We start from the raw sequence: 21,143 nt of genomic DNA, 5'->3' as shown, positions 1-21,143 counted from the left end.
ACTGTGATCGTTTTGTATATGCTGGATATATGCCTATTTGTCTTAACATTTGGTCCATTATATAGCTGTTTTCAATATAAATGTTCATAAAGTGAGGGAGCAGCTTAATTTTAAGAATATTTTCTACAATCGCCAAGCCAGTTAAATCAGCAATTTTAACAATAGCTAAACTAGGCTTAGAATTTGCACTGAGAATTAATTCTAGTTGTCTACAAATTAAGTTTAGTTCAACCATACCTCTTTTTGTTTTAAATGATATTTCTTAGACTGGACATGGTGGCTAATGCCTATAATTCTAGCATTTTGGGAGACTGAGACTGGAGGATTGCTTGAGCCCAGGAGCTCAAGACCAGCCTGGGCAACATAGTGAGACTTCTTCTCTACTGAAATAATAAAAAAAAATTAGTGTTGAGCAGTGATTGTGCCGCTATATTCCAGCCTGAGTGAGACCCCGACTCAAAAAAAAAAAGGAAAAAGAAATTATATTTTTTTTCTCATTTGTTTTAAAAGTGATGCCAAGACCCTTTTTCTTTGGCATTTAAGATTTCTTAACCCAAACGACCTGTAATTCCTGTTGAATAACCAAAAAAGCAAAGTAGTGTCTTGTTTCTCTCTTTTTTCTTGGCGATTTATTCCCTCCATGAACTGTCCAACTGAGTGGGAAAATATGTTTTTAAATAGTTTCATTTTTGTGTATTTTAAAGATATGTAAGACTTTTCAGATACAATAAAGTAACATAAATCACCAGCATCTATAGTGGTTATATTTTGGGAGTTGGCTTTTGGTTCCCTTCTCTTCCCACTCATCTACTGAAAGGCTATAAAAACATGCTTGACATTTTTACATCTTACATTCTGTAGATATGTATTTTTAAAGTTTTAATATTTTCTGGTTAAAAATACTTTGAAATAAGTAGCCGAGCATGGTGGCTCATGTCTATAATCCCAGCCCTTTGGGAGGCCAAGATGAAAAGATTGCCTGAGCCTACGGGTTCAAGACCAGCCTGGATGACTTGGTGAGACCTCATCTCTACAATAAATCAAAGAGTTAGCTGGTCATGGTGGTGCATGCCTGTAGTTCCAGCTACTTGGAAGGCTGAGGCAAAAGGATTGCTTGAGCATGAGCCTAGCAGATTAAGGCTGCAGTGGCTGTGAGTGTGCCATTGCACTCCAGCCTGGGCAACAGAGAGAGAGAGAGACACTGACTCAAAAAAAAAAAAGTTGAAACGGCAAGTATGTTTTCATCATCTCTTGCTCTTCTCTTATGTTTTCTCCTCTATGGCATATTCTCACATAGAACATTCTGTTTTGGCATTTACAGAGAAAAGTGAATAATATAAATATAAATATATATATAAATAGTTTTGACCACCTAATTAGTCTACAGAAATCACTTAAATTCATACTTATTTGAAATCCTTCTTGTAGATTAGTCTTTGAAAGTGGTATTATAAGTGAGTAGGTTTTTCTCTTGTGTTTAAAATTATTTAACATTTAAACTGCTACTGTCACCACTAGATGTTCTTTAATGAGGTTTTGGGGAAGATTTTCACAAAATTCTAAACAGAAAGAATTCTTTTTTCTGTATACTGCTAATAGCCATATGTTCATATGTTAAAGGAGTCAGTCAGCACCAATGAGTGAATGAACTCTATCTCTCTGAAATACCAGGAGGGTAAACCTTGTTAATTTATGCATACTATTATTTCAGATCATATCTGTTAATTGCTGTGAATGCTTTTTGTTGTCCTCACAAAGCAGAGGACAATTAACCTATAAAGAGAGTATTTATTTCTCTTTGCTATATATAGCATGTATATGAATTTAGGGGAGGGCATAGGGTTTGGGTAAAAATTCAGAAGTAATCAGGCAAAAGCTATCTTTTTAAAACATTTTTAATTTTAAAGATGGGTACAATTCAGGGTTAGGTACAAATGTTCATTTTGCAGTTAAGGAACTATCTTAATAAATAAAAATGCATGACTAATCTATGCACTTAGTTAACAACTGTAGGACTGTTTATATTCCTTTTTGATTATTTGTTTTAGAGTGGGCAGTGGAATAAGACAAAATTTCATGTGTGCCATTCAGCAAGGGACTTGGAAGTACTTATGTATGGTGCATTATCTCACAATATCCTTCCCACTTAAATGATGGAACTCTTTCATGTTTCTCATTTTCTTCAGAGGAGGCTGAGACACAGAGACACCAAGTAGCTGGACCAGTGGGTTAGCATGGAACTGGAAACTTTTCCAGATTGGTGGGGTCCGCAGGCACTCCCTAGGTTTTTTAAGGATTTAACTTGTCACCTACTTTTTTTTGCCCTCATTGTAGGAACTGTTTAGAATGTTATTAAGACTTGCTGATTAAATAGTCATTACTACTCTGAGTGAAAACTCAGTGCTTTCATGTGACTCTGGCAAAATTAAGGAGAATTTAGGAATTTCTGGTGAAGCCCCAATGAAGCCCTGTTTGGCCTGACTGCTCAAATTACATTCCTGTGCCTGACCTGTTTTCGCCTAGGCAGTACTAAGCATTGGGTCATCACTTAAAAGCCTTCAGGGTCTAGTTCACCCCTAGCACAGAGCAACTGAGCACAATAGGAGATTGACTTCATTTTTCATTTTTGTATTCTTTTTTATTAGGGAGTTTCATGATTCTAGCTTGTAAGACATTCTTGTTATAGTTTGGCTGAATCTTTGCTCTGAAATAATAGGGTGTACTCATTGTAATATAGATTACATGTTTGTTTTTATATCAATGCATTGAGCTTATTGTTTCTAAAATTTCTGAATAAGACGTACGTTTCTGTCCAGTCCAGAAGTTGTATATCCTCTCAAGATGGAAATGTATATCGTCCCCATCAGCTGTTACATAAGGCATTCCACCACATTCATTCGGTATACAAGGTTTTTTTGGAGTATTTTGCCAGTAATATAATTTCCATTTTCTCATATTGAGAAACAAGGGCAATCATGGTCTTTTCTGAGCTTCACAGCCAAGTTTTTATTACACCTTAGGCTATTTATGCAACTCTGTCTTGTAGTGTCAATATTTTATAACATAAAAATAATGAACTGTATTTGTAGATAATCAGAAATAATTATTTGCTGTTCTCAGCTCAGAGGAGGGATCTTTCACTCAAATGTTGAGAGTATCACTGCTTGCTGCTGTCTAACTCATTATGTAAGACTGGGTCAGTGATCAGTAGTGATGGTGCTTGGTAGATAAAGACCACAGGCAAATCTTTTTGGATTCCCAAGGAAAAAGCATGAATTACATGTTGAAATCAGTTAAGGAAAGGATGGCAGCCCTTACCTGTACATCTCTTGGTTTAGAGAATTGAATGTGTTGGAAGCATCTGCTCATTACTCAGAGTGGGTAGGCTGTCTAGCTATGTCGACTCTGTAGCTTCTCTTTATAAAGAAGGCCAACCAGGGAGAAGTGCGTCCTCTTCCTTTTCATTAGGTAAGTTTATGGATTTCAGTGACCGGAGCCTTTTTTCTGTTTTGTTTGGTTTTTTTATCCAAAGTAAATTACCCGCCTGAGAACCAGGTACATATGAACACAACGTTAGTCTTTTGTTCTCTTTTCAAGAAGTTTGCTAAAAGCAGATCCTTTCTAAAAGGCTTTTGATCTTGTATTTTCTGATGCCAATTTGTTCTTGGAAAGATTTCTTTTCGTTGCTTGCATTTAGTTGTAACTTTACCATCATACTCAACTCCACAGCTTTCCGAAGCATTGAGCATAATCCCGTGTTTACCTGACCCCTCTCCTTTTGGCTTGTCAGTCAGTGAGACCTGAGCACGGATAGGTGGCTCCGTCATCAGGACTCCCCAGCGTGGACAATGTCATAATTACATTAACCAAATGTGACTGACGTTTGTGAGTGTTTCTGTCTTCATTAAACTTGTTCACTTCTCTAAAACCCCTCATGCTGCACACTAGCACGGAGCAGCCGTATCCCTCGACCCAGCATGAGTCAGGGGTGCAGCCGCGATACCAGCCGTGAGAGCAGCCGAGACACAAGCCCTGCTCGGGGCTTCCCTCCACTCGGTGAGTACATGGAGGCGTGACCACGGAGCACAGATTCCTTTCCCTGCTCCACGTGCTTGTCCGGACACTGCCCGGTGGGATGACCTGCTTCCCCCCCACTGTCCTTGTGACCCTTTCTTCTTTCCTTCCTCTTCCTTAGTTACCCTCTGCTGCCCCCCTGTGCATGCTTGAATTTTGGCAACTTTCACTTTCCGTATATTAGAGGAAAAAAACACCACTTCACTCTGTCCTGTTGTCATTGATGATCGCTTGCCAAGGCAAGCCCGTCTCAGCCAAAGTTAGTTGCTGCTTAAAAGGAAAGTGAATCCACAGTTTATCCTTAGTTGCTGAATGTTTACAGTTTATCTTTAATTCTACTCCAAGTACAATTGTGATAACATTTAGAAAAGTAGATGAGTTTTCTTTTTAGTGTTAGTCCTGCTTTTGTCTAAAATGGACACATAATGTATATCTTTCCAGTTATTACAGACTAGTAATTTCCAAAGATATCTGTTAGCACATACTTTTAGGAAAAGGATTATTTTGTATTGTCTCATAATCATGTTTTAGCTCCTGGGTATGTTAAGTGCTGAACAGATGTAGATTTTTCTTTTGATAAGCATAAAGGGTAAAAGTCATGTTATAATAAGTAGACCTAGACCTGAAACTATCACACGGAACTATGGACTGCAGCAATCTATGATTTTGACTATGTGATTACATAATTAGTCTTTGAAATATATCAGTGTCACTCCAGAAGAAGGATATTAAATCAAAAGCATAAGGTTTTAATGTTTGCTTCTACTGTGATCTCCTTCTAATGTTACACACTTCTTCTAATCTCTTTTCCCCAGTCACTATCAGTAGTCAAAATCTAGATATATTCTCTGACCCATTGTCCTTTATGAGGTTCTGAAAAAGTGCAGGTGAACAAATGCCAAAGCCTTGCTAGATGGTTGCCTTGACTTATTAAGGCAGTGCCTGTGGTGAAATGTTTTTTCTGGTTAGCATGAGCGCTTGAGTGGGGCAGCTCTTCTAGTGCATGTCAGCTATTCCACAGCAATCTGAAGCATTCCAGCAGAATGCTCAGTAAATCAGAGGCGGCAATAATGATTGTTTTTTTCCCTGAATGAACTGGTGATTTTTCCTTTTAAATTAAGGCTGTATATCTATGCATCCTTGCTCACTGTTTGACCTTCCAAACATCTTATTTTATGAGTAAACAATCTGTTTATTGGTTCTTTAGTCTTTTAAAAGCAATTCAGTGTTTTTATTTCATACATGTGCTGGTTTTTCTTATATTGTCCATAGAAGCAGCCTTTGTAATCTGGCATGTGGTCTGTGGACCAGGCAAAGTGTGCTGAATTCTTGAGGTCCTAATTGAACCCTGAATAATTGAATGATCTTGTCTGTTTTTTTACTTTCTTTGACTAAATGGATCTGCTCGACTGTCTTGGTGACAACCCAGAATGTTGAAGTGTATAATTGCTACTACCAAGGCAGAAGGTGTGGAACCTAACAAACTCTAGCATCAGCTCATGTCTTCTGTTGTGGTCAGGGCAATAGTTAAATGTCTTTGAACTAAATTTTTATGCCATGCTGTTTCTTCCCCCTTGGATCAAGCCTGTCTCTGAAGCTTATGCCAGCAAGAACAACAATGTTGCTCATGTGTACTTGCACCAGTCGGAGCAGTGAATAGGCATAATGCCTTGTGGTCCCTGTTTACCCTTTCTTTCTCAAGGTCACAACTAAGTGATGGGGAGTCAGGGTTTGAATCCAGGTTTGACTTAAATTCTGCCTCATTTGAAAGTAGCTCTGATAATTCAGCATCTTTCATTTGCTTTTCAAAAATGTATTAATTGCTTTCTGTGAGGCTTCTTCAGGGTTAGGCACATAGAAAGTGCTCAGAAGGTGTTTCTGAGTCAGTGATTTCCATGTGTGGGCTTAGGACATTGGGATTCAAAGATGTATTCTAGAAGATTTTTGTCCTCAGGGGAGCTTCCTGCACATCCTCTGAAGGTTCCTTCTTTATCTCATTCACCTTAATAATCACTTCCTACCCCTTTTTGGAAATTAGTGAGATTGTGTGTTGTGCTCCTTTGAATCCACTGATATAGCCAACTTTCATTTTTTAGGAAAGGGAATGAAATAATTAATGTTTAGTGACTATATATTGTTTTTTAAGTTTGTATTTTTATTTCAAGATTGTTTGGGGCCATTTAATGGTATGACTGTGTACTTATATGGTCACAGTGATAATTTTTCAGCGAAATTAAGGGCAGTAGGACTCTGCCGGAAATCAGGCTTTTTGTCATAAGTAGGTCCACGTTGGATTCCGTTGTTGGGTGTTCACTTGTAAATGGGACAGAGGACTCATTGCATAACAGATTTACTTTAGAATATTCTGTTGAAGCAGAACAAAGGGACCACTTTATAAGGAACTTACATATCAGATATTGCTTGAAAACTAATTTAAGTTTAAACTATCAAGATACTAAGGTACTTGTACAATAAATGTATAGTTTGCTTCAATTTTAACAAAATATTTTGCCAACCTTCTTATTTAAAGCGAGTGAAAATTTTATAATGTTTTAGAAATTGCCAATTCATCTTTATTTTTGTGACTCTTGAGAAAAGAGAAATTTTCTTTTTCTTTTGCAAGCTGATAAAAATGTGTTTGTTTACCAAGTAATTTTTGCACCACATATACCATAGAGATGCATATTTTATAAAGTAATATGGCCTTAAACAGTTATGTTGAAGAACCTGAGGTTTTGATATTTTATGAATAAATGAGAAGTATAGATTACTCTAGAGGTGTGGATGAAATGTAGCACTGCTCAGTATTACTTTATTAAACCAATGAATTTTCTATGGAATTATCACCGTGAGTTTTTCAGAGTAATGAATGGAAGCACATAATCTTTTATTTTTTCCTGAGGTAACAAAAAATCATATATTGCATGGAATTGTGGTTAATAAGTCAATGTTTTGAACCAAGTCTTTATTTCATAATTATTTCTAAAAGTTATTCTTTCCCCACATAAGTACTGAGTATAGCATTTATTTCCTCAGATTGATAAATTAATATACTCACTAAAATACTTGCTAGTAAAATGATACTCTCACGTTGAACTGTAAATTGGGGTCTACTCTTAACCGTCACTGCCACCACCAGTATCACCACCACTGCTAAACCGCTGTTTAAGCGCTGTACATATGATCTCCTTGAATCTTCCCAGTAACTCCCACGAGGTAGGTACCATTATTAGCACCATTTTACAGATAAGAAACGGAGACCCAGAGAGGTTTAGTACTTTGCCCAGGGTCTCACGGGTAGTCGTGATCAAACCATTGTTCGTAGTTAGAGTAACAGGCCGGTGCGCATAACCAGAGTACCGAAGTGCCTCTCCAAGGAAGGCCGTTAACTTCATTAATTAAATTTCCAACAATTACACAAGTACGTTAATAAGTAGGCTATTTATGCAGTAGAACAACAAACATTTTGACTGGGGAAAATGGAATTCCAATTGTTGAGCCCCCTTCCTGTGATTTCATTCTGTTTCTGTTGAAAGAACATTATGAGCCTCTATGCTTTTGTTTTCGGTGCATGGTCGCATATGCATCACATACTGATGACACATCTCGTGAGCTGAGTTTTAATGACCCATCTTCCTGTTCCACTCTGGGATGTGGCCGGTGCTCTGTGACTCCTGATGCTCTTCGTGTTGCATATTTCCATACTGGCTGGTAGAGGCTTCATGGCGCGAATAGAAACCTGGAGTCCCAGTGGGTTGGTGCGCACTTAGTTTGGAGCACCTCAGAGAGGGCCTTTGTTGTGCCTGTGTGTTTAACCGCTGTGTGAGAGCCAGCCAGCTACCGTGGAGTTTGGGGATCAACACTTGCTGTCCATTCATATCAGCACCATTTCTTCTCGTGAGAAAACGTGGCCTTGTTGGTGGCAGTCCCTGCCTTTCCTTTGGACTGTGGCGTTTTCTGTCTCGGGTACTTCTGTGTTAATCCTGTGGGTGTTGCCGTTCCTTTTACCTGCAGCCTCTCGACGTCATTCCAGGTCCACTAGCGCTCTCTCCACTGCTGCATCTGTTGGGCAGTCAGGTGAACAAGTGCTAACTGCATGACTTGGCTCTTCATATGTTCTAGTTTCCCACCCATGTTGACATTTGTTTTCATCCGTGTCGGCTAGCACTTGGCATGTATGCACCTCGTTTTTTTTCCCCCAATGTGCTTTTATTTTTTTAAGTTGTTGAATGTTTATAGTTCTGTTTAATAGGCCATAGAAGTTTGACAACACCATTTCTCCAGTGTTCATATTTATGTTAAAACAAAACAAAAAAAACGGGGAAGCACATTTTCCCTTCCTGCTACCCCATCCCTAGGCAAACAACTCAAACTAGGTAACGTGTAGGGTCCCTGTGAAAAGGGGGTGTGGACATCATCCAACAGAGTCTTTCGTTTCCAGAGGCTTCACTTCCAAGAAAATGTTGAATATTAATGCTAGTTATTAATGCCAAGTTCAGATTATTTTGAGGTACTGGTGAGTTGCCAGTGTTCCAAATTATAGCACACATAAGTATGAGAATAAATGTATTGTTCTAACAGATTTCCGAAAAAGCAGGATTCAGGTAACCAAGTCAGGCCAAAGGTAGTCTTTGCAGCCTGCAAACCCCAAACTTTCTGCCTTGGCTCCCTTTAATACCCAACATCCACTGATTAGCCACAGTGGCAAAAAGTAAGTGTATAATAATGCATCAATTTGCCAAATTAACTGGCATCTGTTTTATTTACTAACAGCCTCTAATGACTACAGTTTTCTCAGTTGAGTAAGGCATAATCTATGCATTTACAGATTGTTGATGGTGACAGTGGTTACCCGTTCACTGAGTCCCTAATTTTCTTGTTCTTCCTCTAAGTGAAGCCAGCTATGGATTTTGACTATGTATATTCTGCTTAAGTACATTCCCCTGAATATTATGGGCCCGACTGAGGACACAGTCATATGTATCCATCTCTTGGAAAACTGAGCTTCACAATAGTATCAGAGCAGTGAGAATATAGAACAGATTTCAGTCTAGTGAACACAAAAAGCTTATAATGTTGCTGAGATCTCTTAAGATTTGAAATTCCAATTATCTATGACATCTATCAGATGATCTACAGTCGCTGTTTATAGCAAAGCTGTATGCATCTGGGAAGCACAGAATAATTGCATTGTTCTTATAGTTTTAATTTTGTGTCTGAAAAATCAATATTCTCCCTGAAGCAAGAATTGCTGGCATGAGATCTATTTTTTTGTTTTTGTTTTTTAGACTCTGTTTTTTCAGTTTATGCTGGGTAATTTTTAAATGGCTTATAACTGAATTACTTTCATTCTGTTACTCATGAATCTCCTGCTATCTACCCTTTTTTAATGGAAAAATATACTTGGACAAAAATCATCTATAAAACTATGTGCATAGTAAATCTCATTTATACATTTCATATTTCAAATTTATATAGCTAGATAGATGTAATTGTTTTGTGGTCTTTTTTTAGTTAATGTGGCATATAATATCACCTTTTAAATGTAATGGCCAAGATGACATTTGGAATAACCAGCAGATGCATTAAAAAAGGGGATAGTATAACATACAATTTTTGTTTCTTTTAAAAAATTCATTACTGTATAACTTTTGACTAGCAGTGTGTAAATTCTCCCTTTATGTGATGATGGAAGGTGTAATGTTTTGAAATTTACAAAAAGCTAAGTAACGATTCACTTTTAAAGTTTACCAGTTTTGTAGATGATATCTTGTTACATATCTAAAATTTTAAATACATCATTTTATAGGAAAAGATCAATTCACGTAAAATAGACATTAGCTTTCCTTTTAATCTAAATGTCAGAATATGACTAACACAGAGATTTTCCTTGTCCAGACAGTGTCTTATTTATTAACACAGAGAAAACATTTTTTATCTTAACATTTTTTCTCCCAAAGATTTTTATACATTGGAATTTTAAATAAGAAACTTACCAAGTAGCACACTTGCGAAGTATAATTTGTGCCAACTTTCCCCTTGCCTAATTTTAATCTCCAGTGATTCTTTTTTTTTGGAGTTGGAGTCTCACTCTGTCGCCCAGACTGGAGTGCAGAGGCATGCTCCCGGCCACTGCAGCCTCGACCTACTGGTCCGCCTCAGCCTTCCAAGTAGCTGGAACTACAGGCGTGTGCTACCACGCCCAGCTAGTTTTTGATTTATTGTAGAGATGAGGTCTCGCCAAGTTGCCTAGGCAGGTCTCGAACCCGTGGGCTCAGGCAATTCACTCACCTCAGCCTCCCAAAGATGCGGGATGACAGGCTGAGCCACCGGAGCAGCCTGGCTTCTCCAGTGATTCTTGAGGAAGGCTGGTCTTCTGACTTAATGGGACTTTAAAAGTGCCATTTCTATGATCATTAACAGGCTTAAAACAGTTGTTTGATCTGTTAAAATTCATTTTAAATTCTTTGGATTCTTTCCATTTTGTTTACCTGCATAAAGACTGTCATGTAAAAATCCTTTGAGGAGCCCAAGTAAAGCTTAAGCTACTATTATCCGAATGATTAATGTTCTGCAGTGAAAGTGCTAGGTTTTTTGTGGTGGTTATTAGGTAATTTTAATAAACAGATTTTTAAATAAACTTTGGTGACAGCAGGCATCTTGATGAACAATAATCTAAAACTAATTGAGCTTAATTAATAACAGTTACACAAGAGTGGCCCTAAGGAAAATTTTCACAGAGGTCAGTTTAATGTGTTTGTTTCCAGTTTTAGTTTTTCACCACACGTTATGTCAGAACTCCTTTACCAGGCCACGAAACTTTCTGAGTCGTTTGGCCAAACGTCAAGGCCTCTAGAGGGGAAGCTCAATCGTTTAAAGATGCAACTCATAGCTTAGCTCCCCTCAGTAATAAGTTCTCCCCTCTCTTTCACAGCGCAAACACGTTTCAGTAATAAAATATGTTCAGACAGTTTTAGTTGACAGTGCTTTTGGCACGAAAGCATTAGTTTAACCTCTGCCACTGGTTTACAAATCAAGTGTAGTTAAAATTGGCTAGCGATTTTTCAGCACCTCTGTCTACTATGTCTACTTGGTGGCAGAGGCAGGAGCCCTTGCCAGGAACTGAGAAAATATGAATTAACATGACCCATCTTTTGCTTTTATCTTTTAAATAGACCGGTTTGGGCTTGGCCAGTCAGGAAGAATGCCTGGTTCTGTGAATGCCATTCGTGTTCTGAGCACAAGTACGGATCTCGAAGCTGCTGTTGCTGATGCTTTGGTAAGAGGCACCGTGTGTCCACAGGGACTCTGTGAGTTCCTCCTCCGCCCTCCTCTCTGCCTTGACAGGAGGAGATTGCTTCCACATCAGGTCGCTGAGTCATCTTTGACACTCTTTTCAAAAGTACGGATATTGGGTGAATTTGCGCCTTCCTTAAGGTTGTTTTTTTCCTTAAGGTTTTACCTCTGCACACACGTCAAGGCAAGCTGGCTTTACAGAAGATAGTAGCATCAAGTATCCTGGCTGCTCAGGATGAAGGAGGTTTTGATGACATTGGGCTTTCCAGATGTCATCAGGCTTCTTTTTTTTCTTTGTAAACATGGTTTTTTCAGCTTTCCTTTTTTCCATCCTGTGGCTTCTATTGCTTTACAAACTTTGGTGGCATAACCTAGACATGTTTATTATAACAGTAAGTAATAGTGTTTGGGGTTTGAAAAGCTTACATTTAGCCCATTACCTCACTTGTTGGGGCCATATGATTTATGGATTTTTTTGTTTTTAAGAAAATGAGTTCTCCAGTCATTTAAGAAAACTTTCCTAAATTTTATGGTTAACTCCTCTAAGAGGAGGTGAAGATATTCCTAATATCCAAAAAACATAAATGATCACAGCTCCTTTAATTTGGGTTATAGCCAAAAGTCGCTTGGTAGAATCAGCTTGTGGTCACATTGCTTTTTAAAGTGCATCTCAGCTAGTAGTAACACAGTCTTTTGCATATTCCGGTTTATGTGCTCAGCATTTGAAATAGATATTCTTTAGAACTGTCTGATCTCCGGCCTTGCTTTTGCTATTTTAATATTTCTTCTCTTATAAGGAAAAAAAGTATATGATGTCCTGCTTTCAGACCTGAAGTTTTTAACCCAGCCATATTTCAGTGGATCAGTGTTTGGCAGGCTGTGGCTACAGAGATTCCAGCTTTCATTCCTTCTGATCTCTCCCTCATTTATTCTTGCTTAGTCAGGTTTCTTTGACAAGAGTCTGTGAGCAAGCAGTTTGCTGCTCCTATAATGTTTTTCCTATGGGTAGACTGCCTGGCTAGCTCTGTTCCTCAGCCTTTTGTGTAACAAGGACTTCTTCTGGCAGATACTGGAGTTCAGGGTAATTGCTCTAACTGTGGCTTTAAGTTAAGAGTCAAGAGCTGGAACAGAAATCTCTGACGCTGTTTCTCCTTCTAAGTTGCAGCATTTAGAATCTGCCTCTTATTTATTCAGAAACCCTAAGAAGCAGAGGTCAAAGAGTTGGGAAATGATGGATGTGAAACCCTTAGCTAAATGGAACTTTCAGAAGGGTTGGGGGAGATTTCTTAGTGCTTTGAAGAACTGCTTAAGGGACTGTGTGCAAAGTTCTAGGAGGCAGAATAGGATGGGAGAGTGCGAGCTTGGGCTGAACTCGACTTGAGCATTACTCTGAGCTCTGTCTCCCATTATGTTCATGCTGCCCTTGCTACTTTTTTGTTCAAACTGTTTGGTCTCTCCAAGTGACCTACTTCGGAAGAGGAAGCCCAGAAATGGTACCGAATCCTTGCCTTCCTGAGCAGACGCCCAGGGCAGACAGAGTATCTCAGAGGCATCCACAGTCGAATTAATGGTGACCTGAGAGATGTGCTTCACTGGTCTGGGACAAGTTTTAGCCAAGAATTACAGCAAGTACCAGAAGGTCTTCTGAGAGGTGGAGGAAGATTAGGAAATGCCGTTTTGAAAGCATTCATTATTATTATTCGCTTGATACGAAACGCTTGCTAACCTGTATTTTTGGTTTGCTAAGATGTGTTTTGCTGTACACTTTTGTTGCAAGAACAATCCCTACATATGCTTCTGACATAATTCTCTATGCTTTTTCCCCATCCTTCAATATTTTCCTGCCTACAGCTGTTAGGAGACTCCAGGAGCAAGGTACCAGTGCTTTTAACTTTTGTTTTACTTTATTTCTTCTGTTGCGAGTATATTTCTTTTAGAAGCTTGTGAAAGCAAAAAATGTAGTATAGTATAGAAATTATGGTCTGTGTTATGATTTTGTTGAATCATAACAACAGTGATTCAACATCATTATTGCCTTTATTTGAGGCGAAATCAGTCACCTTTCACATACATCTGTCTCTGTGTTTATTTTGAATGTCAAACCCTGCTGCTTCCCCTAGTAGTGTTTCATTTTATTAACTCAGTTTGTGCCCATTCTTACGTTGTTGTGATTTCACAAGTGGATTTGTTGACGTTTTTCTTATTTTAGGAATCTGGTTTATGTAAAGGTAGATTATATGTATGTGTATGGTAATCACATCATCCAAACAAAAATGCTTTTGCGTGTAAAAGGAGGTGCTATTAATATTATGCTGGGCGATAGGCATAAGGCAGAAGTCCCGAGCAACTTGGAATTAATAATAATAAGCCCTATTATTAGAGAGCTGTATTTGTAGAGCTTAAGTCAATAACTCTATTTGTTTTGCTTTTACCAACTTTATATTGCTGTTGCTCTATCATTTATAGGTTTTACAGTTTTGTATGCTGGGTAAGAGAAATGAATGAAGGGGGTATTATAGTCTCCTTTCAAAGAAGCCTATTTGTGTTTCAGAACTTAATACAAGTGGCTCAGATCATTAAGAATACTTTTACATAAGATACTTCTGCCACTGACATTTCATATTTAGACTTACTTAAGGAAACATGACTGTTCCAACAAGTTTACCCACAGACGGTGCTTAAGATATTTTACTTTTGACTGGGTAGGGGATAGCTGGTGGACACACAGTGTTTGCAGTGTGTCAGGTGCTAAGCTGGGATACGTAACATATACTTTCGTTTACTCCTCACCACAAACCTGTGTGATGGGTATGATTGCTGTTGTCTTAACGTTGGGGAAACTGAAGCCACGCAGCCGGTCAGGGGTGGCGCCAGGGTCACAACCCGTCTGTCTTCCCATAAGGTCACACGCTCTGCTGGAGGCAGCGCTCTTTCGCCCTCTGCTGCGGGGTGCTATGCTTGGTGCTTATTTTACCCACGGGAAGACTGCCTTTGTGTCTTTATTTCCCTGATCTAGAGGCACAGGAAAACTGTGTGAGCCGTCTTCCACTTAGCTCCCCTTGCGGGTTTTGTTGGGTGTGACTCGTGGTCATTTCGCCTTTCCATTCCTTCCTTGATCCTGCCCATTCCTCCCTGGACCCGTCAGAAGAAGCCTGTGAGGAGGAGATACGAGCCGTATGGAATGTATTCCGACGACGATGCCAACAGCGATGCCTCGAGCGTGTGCTCTGAGCGCTCCTACGGCTCCAGGAACGGCGGGATTCCCCACTACCTGCGGCAGACTGAGGATGTAGCAGAAGTCCTCAACCACTGTGCCAGCTCAAACTGGTCAGAAAGGAAAGAAGGGCTGCTGGGCCTGCAGAACTTGCTGAAGAGCCAGAGAACACTGAGGTGAGGACAAGCGCCAGTCCCGGGCTTGACTCATGAGGCGCTTCAGGGCATTCCCTGCCACTTACGCGGTCTTGGCAAAGCTCCGGGTGGAACCGAGGGCAGGTATGCCCGGCACCGAGATGACTAAGGCGCAGTGCGTGCCGTCCAGGGGCTCTGGAATATCTGGCAAATATTCTGTCATTGATGAGGTTGGTCAAACATCCGGCTCCCTTGTGTTTCACATTTGTTCAGTAGATGCTATTTGAGAAATCTCAGCATAGGTTGCAATTCAGATGGAAATAAGTACATGAAACAACTCTGCAGGTTAGCATGATTCGTTATGCTTCAGGGTCCTGGATAAGAGGGAATCAGTCTTAGTCAAAAAATTTTCATACACACATCCATGTATGTAGTTTATAAGTGTGCATGGTGAAGCGATAATAAAATGGAGCACTCTAAGATAGTAACAGCGTTATCTCTAGAATGGATTATTTTTGCTTTATATTTCTTTTTCATAAAATTTCCAAAATAAACATGTGTTGCACAGACCAAAAAAGCATGTGTGTAGACCATATTTCACCAAACCTAGGGTGCTATTGACGCATCATCATTTTACATCCCTCAAATAATAAATGTTGCATATTAAACCACGACAATACTGTGTCACTGATTATAAGATGAATCTCAATTACAGAGATGCTAAAACATGAAAAAAGTGATGTGGAAAGGAGAAATGGGTAACTTAGAATCCGTGACACACAGTAGTATATTGTGTATCTTGGATACTATTTTTAAAGATAAGTCTCCATTCCTAAAGGGATGTCCCTCAGGTTCTGTAAAGCCCAGTGAGCACTGACAAGTTTCTTTCAGTCGGACTGCACCCTCCTGTGCTCAGACCTGTTCCATGTTATTCTGTTTATTCATGCAGATGCTATGAAAGGTTTTGTCATCTGCCTTCTGAAATATCTGCATCCCATGACCTTCTAGTGGATCTGCCAAAAACAAAATAAGGACAGTTTGTCATGATTGTTCTTCAAGAATCTGTCTAATCCTGGTGGTCCCACTTCCTAGATTCTTAGTGTTCATCAGCTTAAATGTTCCAGCTTATGACTGAAAGAAAAAGATTTTTAAAAGCCAGGCTGGCTGGGCATGGTGGCTCAGGTCTGTAACCCCAGCACTTTGGGATGCCGTGGGGATCTACCTCTATGGCCGGAGGATCACTTGAGCCCAGGAGCTAGACATAGTGAGAACCTAGGCAACATAGTGAGGACTCGACTCGACAAAAGAATAATGAGCCGGGTATGGCAGCATGAGCCTGTAGTCCAGCTGCTTGGGAGGCCGAGGCGAAGGATCATCTGAGCCCAGGAGGTCAAGGGTTCAGCGCCGTGACTGTGCCGCGGCACTCAAGCCTGGGCAGCAGAGTGAGACTCTGACTCAAAAATAAAAGCAAAGCGATAACTAATTGCAGTGCTGACTTACTGACTTTCAAATTCATCGGTTTGCATCTTATTTCCTCTAGTCGCGTAGAACTGAAAAGATTGTGTGAAATCTTCACCCGGATGTTTGCTGACCCTCATAGCAAGGCAAGTCTGGAAATGATGTTTACTTACCTTCCCATCTGCATGTCTCTGTGAACTGCATAATATACTACCCAAGAATGAGAGAGGATTCCTCGTAGTGCGGTTTTGACCTCACAGAATCACACCCATTTCAAAAGTAGTATATGTTACATTTTTTTAAAATGGAATGCTTGGACACTTAACTGTGCCTAAAATTTCAAGTTAAGTAAGTGTGCTTCAAGGAAGAGTTGCCATGGAGAGAATCGGATGTAGTCTTTCATTCAGTCAGCAAATATTTTTGCATACCTCCTGTTAGCCAAATAGTAAGCTAGGCTGTAGAATATAAGATGGTATTGTCATAGAGTGCATTTTTTTTCAGTTACAGTAGTGAAGAAAATAAGGATATAATTGTTTTTGTATCCCTTGTAGAATATAGTCTCATAGGACAAGACAGAAAAATGAAGGTATTTATCTAATGAGTTTATTGAGAAAACAAAATAGGTTAAAGGTATTTCTCAAAGTAAAATTTTGCTGTCCCCAAGCACTCGCCGTGTGGCAGTCATTTAGCTGGGGCCCACGTGTCCGAAGGGCCACGGAGCACTGAGCCTGGGCACTGCCTTCTGGACAAGCGTGCCCCAGCTGAGGGGGACATGCCCAGGAGCATTGGGCAAGGGCGTTTCCAGGGGTGGTGCTGAGAGAGCTGACTTGCCGCCGAGGTTTTAAATAAATCCTTGTTTAGAAAGTAGCGTTTAGATTCTTGTAGAGGAGGAAAACGGAGGATAAAGATATTGGGAAAGGTGGAGGGTAGGTAAAGGACAGAAGCTAAGTGTGGACACGGGTAGAGGCTTCAGTCAGCAGAAGCAAGTCTTAAACGCAGGATTAATTACAGTTTTTCTGGTAAAGACGGTCTCTTCCCAAGTCTTTTTTCAATCTTTTTCTTTTTTTGAGTTGAAGTCTTCACTCTATTGCCCAGGCTGGAGTGCAGTGGCACGATCATGGCTACTGCAGCCTTGTCCTGCTGGGCTCAGGTGATCCTTCTCCTCAGCCTTCTAAATAGCTGGAACTACAGGTGCATATCCCCCCCACACACACACACTGATTTTCTCATTTGTTATGAAGACAAGGGCTCGCCAAGTTGCTAAGACTGGTCTTGAACCCCTGGGCTAAGGCAGTCCTCTAAACTTGGCCTCTCTAAGTGCTGGGATTGCAGGCGGGAGCCACTGCACCTGACCTCATCCCACATCTTGCTGGGAGAAAGAAACTGGTGATGGCCAGAGAGTATGGCCAGTTATCATCACGGTCCTTCTTGTCCTGTCCTTGCTGCCACGTAGGAATTACCCTTGAAGTACCAAACATCCATCCACCCAGCCCTTCAGGACTTCCTGAATACCAGCCTTGGGCCAGGATACAGAAAACAGTATATGGCTCCAGCCCTTTGAGACGCTCATGGGAGCGCAGGGGAGTGGATTCTGGGGTCTCCTCCTTCGCGCCTCCCATGGTGGCTCTCCACACTCAATATTAGTCTTGATGCGTGTCTTCAAATTCCTGTTATGACCCTCATAGCAAGGTTAACATTAACCAGGATAATAAAAAACCCAAGAAAGACAGAGTTTAAAGGCCACACAGCGATCCAAAGATAGAACTATCCAGGTTTTTCTCTAAGATAGTGTTAACAAGCGGTAAGATTTAAAGCATAAGCATAAGATTAGTAAGATTTATAACATAAGGGATATTAGATGGTTTTAGAACGTTGATGCAATTTCTGTTACCTGTCACCTCTAGATTGCTGATTCAGAAGCAGAATGTGAGGATAAAGAAGGAAATTTGTTTCCATCAGAAGGCTCTTGTACAGTGAGTTTGGAGGTCTCAGTTTAGTTAATATTTGTTAGCTGCCTCTGAGCTAAGCCAGGAATCCCACAGCTGGGGCTCGTTGACTTTGACCTGAGCGGTCTCACAGGAGACCCCTGGTGGTGAGTAGTTGTAGTGCTAGAGCTGAGACCAAGTCTCATTATTCGTAAGGTAGGGAAACATAGTACTACTGTCTCCCTGAAATTGGCTTCGCGGTACTCACCGCGGGCTCTCTTTCACCTTAGATAGCAGTCATGATTACAAGACAGCATGAGAATCGTGTCAGTTTTGTAATTCTCAGCCGTGATCTTTTCTTACTTTATGTTGTCGGAAGTGGGCATACATTACAACAGCTGCCTGACATGAAAAGCAACGACTACACAGCACTAGGGATTTTTTGCTTTTTGCTCATCCTGTTGAATGCTGGATAACAACAAGAATACTATAGAGTTAGGATAATTAAGAGGTTTGGGGCACTTTTGTATTTTTTTTAATTGTGTTTTGAGTTGGAGTCTCACTCTGTTTCCCAGGTTGGAGTGTGGTGGCACAGTCATGGCCCACTGAACCTTGACCTCCTGAGCTCAGGCAGTCCTTCCGCCTCAGCCTCCTGAGTAGCAGGGACTACAGGGGCATGCTGCCACACCTGGCTAATTTTTTTTATTTTTTTATAGAGATGAGGTCTCCCTTTGTTGCCTAGGCTGGTCTTGAACTCCTAGACTCTATCAGTCCTCTCGCTTTGGCCTTCCAAAGTGCTGGAGTTATAGCCATGAGTTATGTCTGACTTGTTTGTTTGTTTGTTTATTTGTTTGTTTTTGGTTTTTTTAGGAAAGAAAAATCTTCATGATTAAACTCAGAGAAGCTAATTCTTCTCTGTATTGCCTTTTAAAGGCATATGTTGAAAGAAAAGAGTTTTTAAAAATCAGTTTGTAGCCTTTTTAGGTTTTTAAAAAGAAACTGCATGAAAATAGTATTAATTCACTGTGGACTAACATGGAATTTGTTTTGTTGCATGGCCTGGTTTGCGGTGGAATTCATAACAGAGAGTAAGTTCCAATCCTTTTTTCTTTATCTGCTTTCTATAATACATTTGCCTTCTGTACTACGAACACTCAGTTATGAGAGTCTGGGCAAAGCCAGTATGGGCATTTTTAATGTTTAGTGGACTTTGGAAAAATTTGTGAATGTAATATGTGAAATATGTGGTTTCCATTTTTGTCTAGGTTTTCAGTATGTTTTTGGAGACACTTGTGGATTTTATAATAATTCATAAGGATGATTTGCAAGACTGGCTTTTTGTTCTCCTCACACAACTACTTAAGAAGATGGGAGCAGATCTCCTCGGGTCTGTGCAAGCGAAAGTTCAGAAGGCTCTGGACGTCACAAGGTAAGTGTCTAGGGACTAGGCCATGTTGGAGTTACCAGATTCTCGTGGGAGCCTTTTTGCCCTTCTTCTCTATTACCCGTGGTTGTCACCCACTCAACCATCTGCTCTTTAATCAGGCCTCCCCTTCTCTTGTTGACATATTTGTTGACATGTTCACAAACCCATGAAACAAAATACCCGTATCTTCCTTGTGTAAGCATTGTTGTTGTGAATGCCTGTGACAAATGTGAAAACAAATGTAAAACTCTGAAAACTGGTTATCTTAATTTTAAAAACATTTAAAGAGAACATTCAGAATGTTTGTTTACATCTTTCTGAAGGCCGTAGTATTTTTAATACTTCAACTTCTTATGCGTCACAGTAGAATTTTTTTTTTTAATCAGTGTATGGTATAGACTTTCCATTGGTCCGGGAATAGTCTTTAAATTGATATTGCAATGACTTAAAGATCGATAACACATTTTACAGCCATTGTGACCCTTCTGACTGTTGGGAGAAAAGAAAAGCTGCCGAGGCTCAGAAAAGTTTAAAAAACTGATCACGTGCTGTTATCTGTGCAATTGTAGATCCTTAGCATACAAGTAGTCGAATTAAATGATTTCAGAAGACAAGTTGCAGGAATGTCTTGATTGTGGTTGGGTGGAAGATAGAGGAGAATGTCGAATCAGTGAATTTTCTAAAAGAACAAACTAGCGACTCCAAGCCACTCAGAAAATTGTCATCAGGGCAGTAACTTTTGTAAGACCCATTTACTACAAACTGGAATAATACCACAGAATTTTCAGAATGGGAAGACCTTAAAAATGATGCTTACTTTATCGGTAAGAGACTTTGCCTTGACTTGCCCAGGGCCATACTTTGTGTTAGTGGTAGTCAGTGGACTAAAATCCAGTATTTCTGATTGTTGCTAGGTTGCCTGTACCTGTTGTTGCAGTTACCCTGTGGACATTTGTTCTCCCCTCCTGTGTGTTGGGGTGAGGGGTGTGGGGGTACAGGCAGTACCTGTGCCTTTTGTTCCCTCTCTGGCTCCCTCGGCTCGCACCGTAGCACGTGCTGCCTGCTGCCCTGCATGTTTCTGTTGCTTACGTCTGCCTTCAAAGCATGAGTCTGTTCCTCTGCACCATGATGCTCTTTTCTTTTGGTCCCTGGCCCTGTCGGCCTGAATAATTTGTACTGCTGTGGAATTCTGTTATCCAAATAGCGTTCTCTTCTGGTTTTTCCTGAACTCAAAGCAACACACTACATTTGCGATGAGGCTTTCAAACTGCATCTTTCCTTTGGATGATTACGTCTCGTGGAATTAGGGAGTATTACTGGGCACCAGTATACCAATAGACTTATAAAGGTTTAGCCTTTAAAGGAATTGACTGGGAGGCTAGGCTAATACGCTGGTGTAAATGAGTGAAGTAGATGGAGGGAGGGTTACTAATAGGCTGGAGAGTGGCAGCCAGTCATGGTCACGGTGGGATCTGGGCCCAGTTGTACTAGACTTCACAAAAAAGACCAGAAATGTGGGCTTGGGTGACATATTTGAGAACTTTCTGTGACACTGAGAAGGCCAGATAAGACATGTGAGCCAGACTTGACCTGTATAGATCACTTAATTTAGGTGA

The 21,143-nt window shown here is 40.2% G+C and overlaps 1 protein-coding gene across 1 annotated transcript in view; it reads left to right on the top strand.

Annotated features, from left to right (window-relative positions):
* Nucleotides 1-21,143, top strand: part of CLASP1 (cytoplasmic linker associated protein 1) — a 241,921-nt gene that overhangs the window by 170,672 nt on the left and 50,106 nt on the right. The window contains exons 23-30 of the mRNA XM_021719081.1: nucleotides 3,949-4,056; nucleotides 8,089-8,151; nucleotides 11,250-11,353; nucleotides 13,222-13,245; nucleotides 14,516-14,760; nucleotides 16,259-16,322; nucleotides 17,574-17,576; nucleotides 19,367-19,530. Coding sequence (XP_021574756.1) covers nucleotides 3,949-4,056; nucleotides 8,089-8,151; nucleotides 11,250-11,353; nucleotides 13,222-13,245; nucleotides 14,516-14,760; nucleotides 16,259-16,322; nucleotides 17,574-17,576; nucleotides 19,367-19,530 — 775 coding nt within the window. The remainder of the gene's footprint in view (nucleotides 1-3,948; nucleotides 4,057-8,088; nucleotides 8,152-11,249; nucleotides 11,354-13,221; nucleotides 13,246-14,515; nucleotides 14,761-16,258; nucleotides 16,323-17,573; nucleotides 17,577-19,366; nucleotides 19,531-21,143) is intronic.

Source organism: Carlito syrichta, unplaced genomic scaffold (genome assembly GCF_000164805.1).
Source record: "Carlito syrichta isolate Samal-C Ts95f unplaced genomic scaffold, Tarsius_syrichta-2.0.1 Scaffold314115, whole genome shotgun sequence".
Lineage (NCBI taxonomy): Eukaryota > Metazoa > Chordata > Mammalia > Primates > Tarsiidae > Carlito > Carlito syrichta.
The sequence above is the reverse complement of the archived record's forward strand: the minus strand, read 5'-3'. Positions and strand labels throughout refer to the sequence as shown.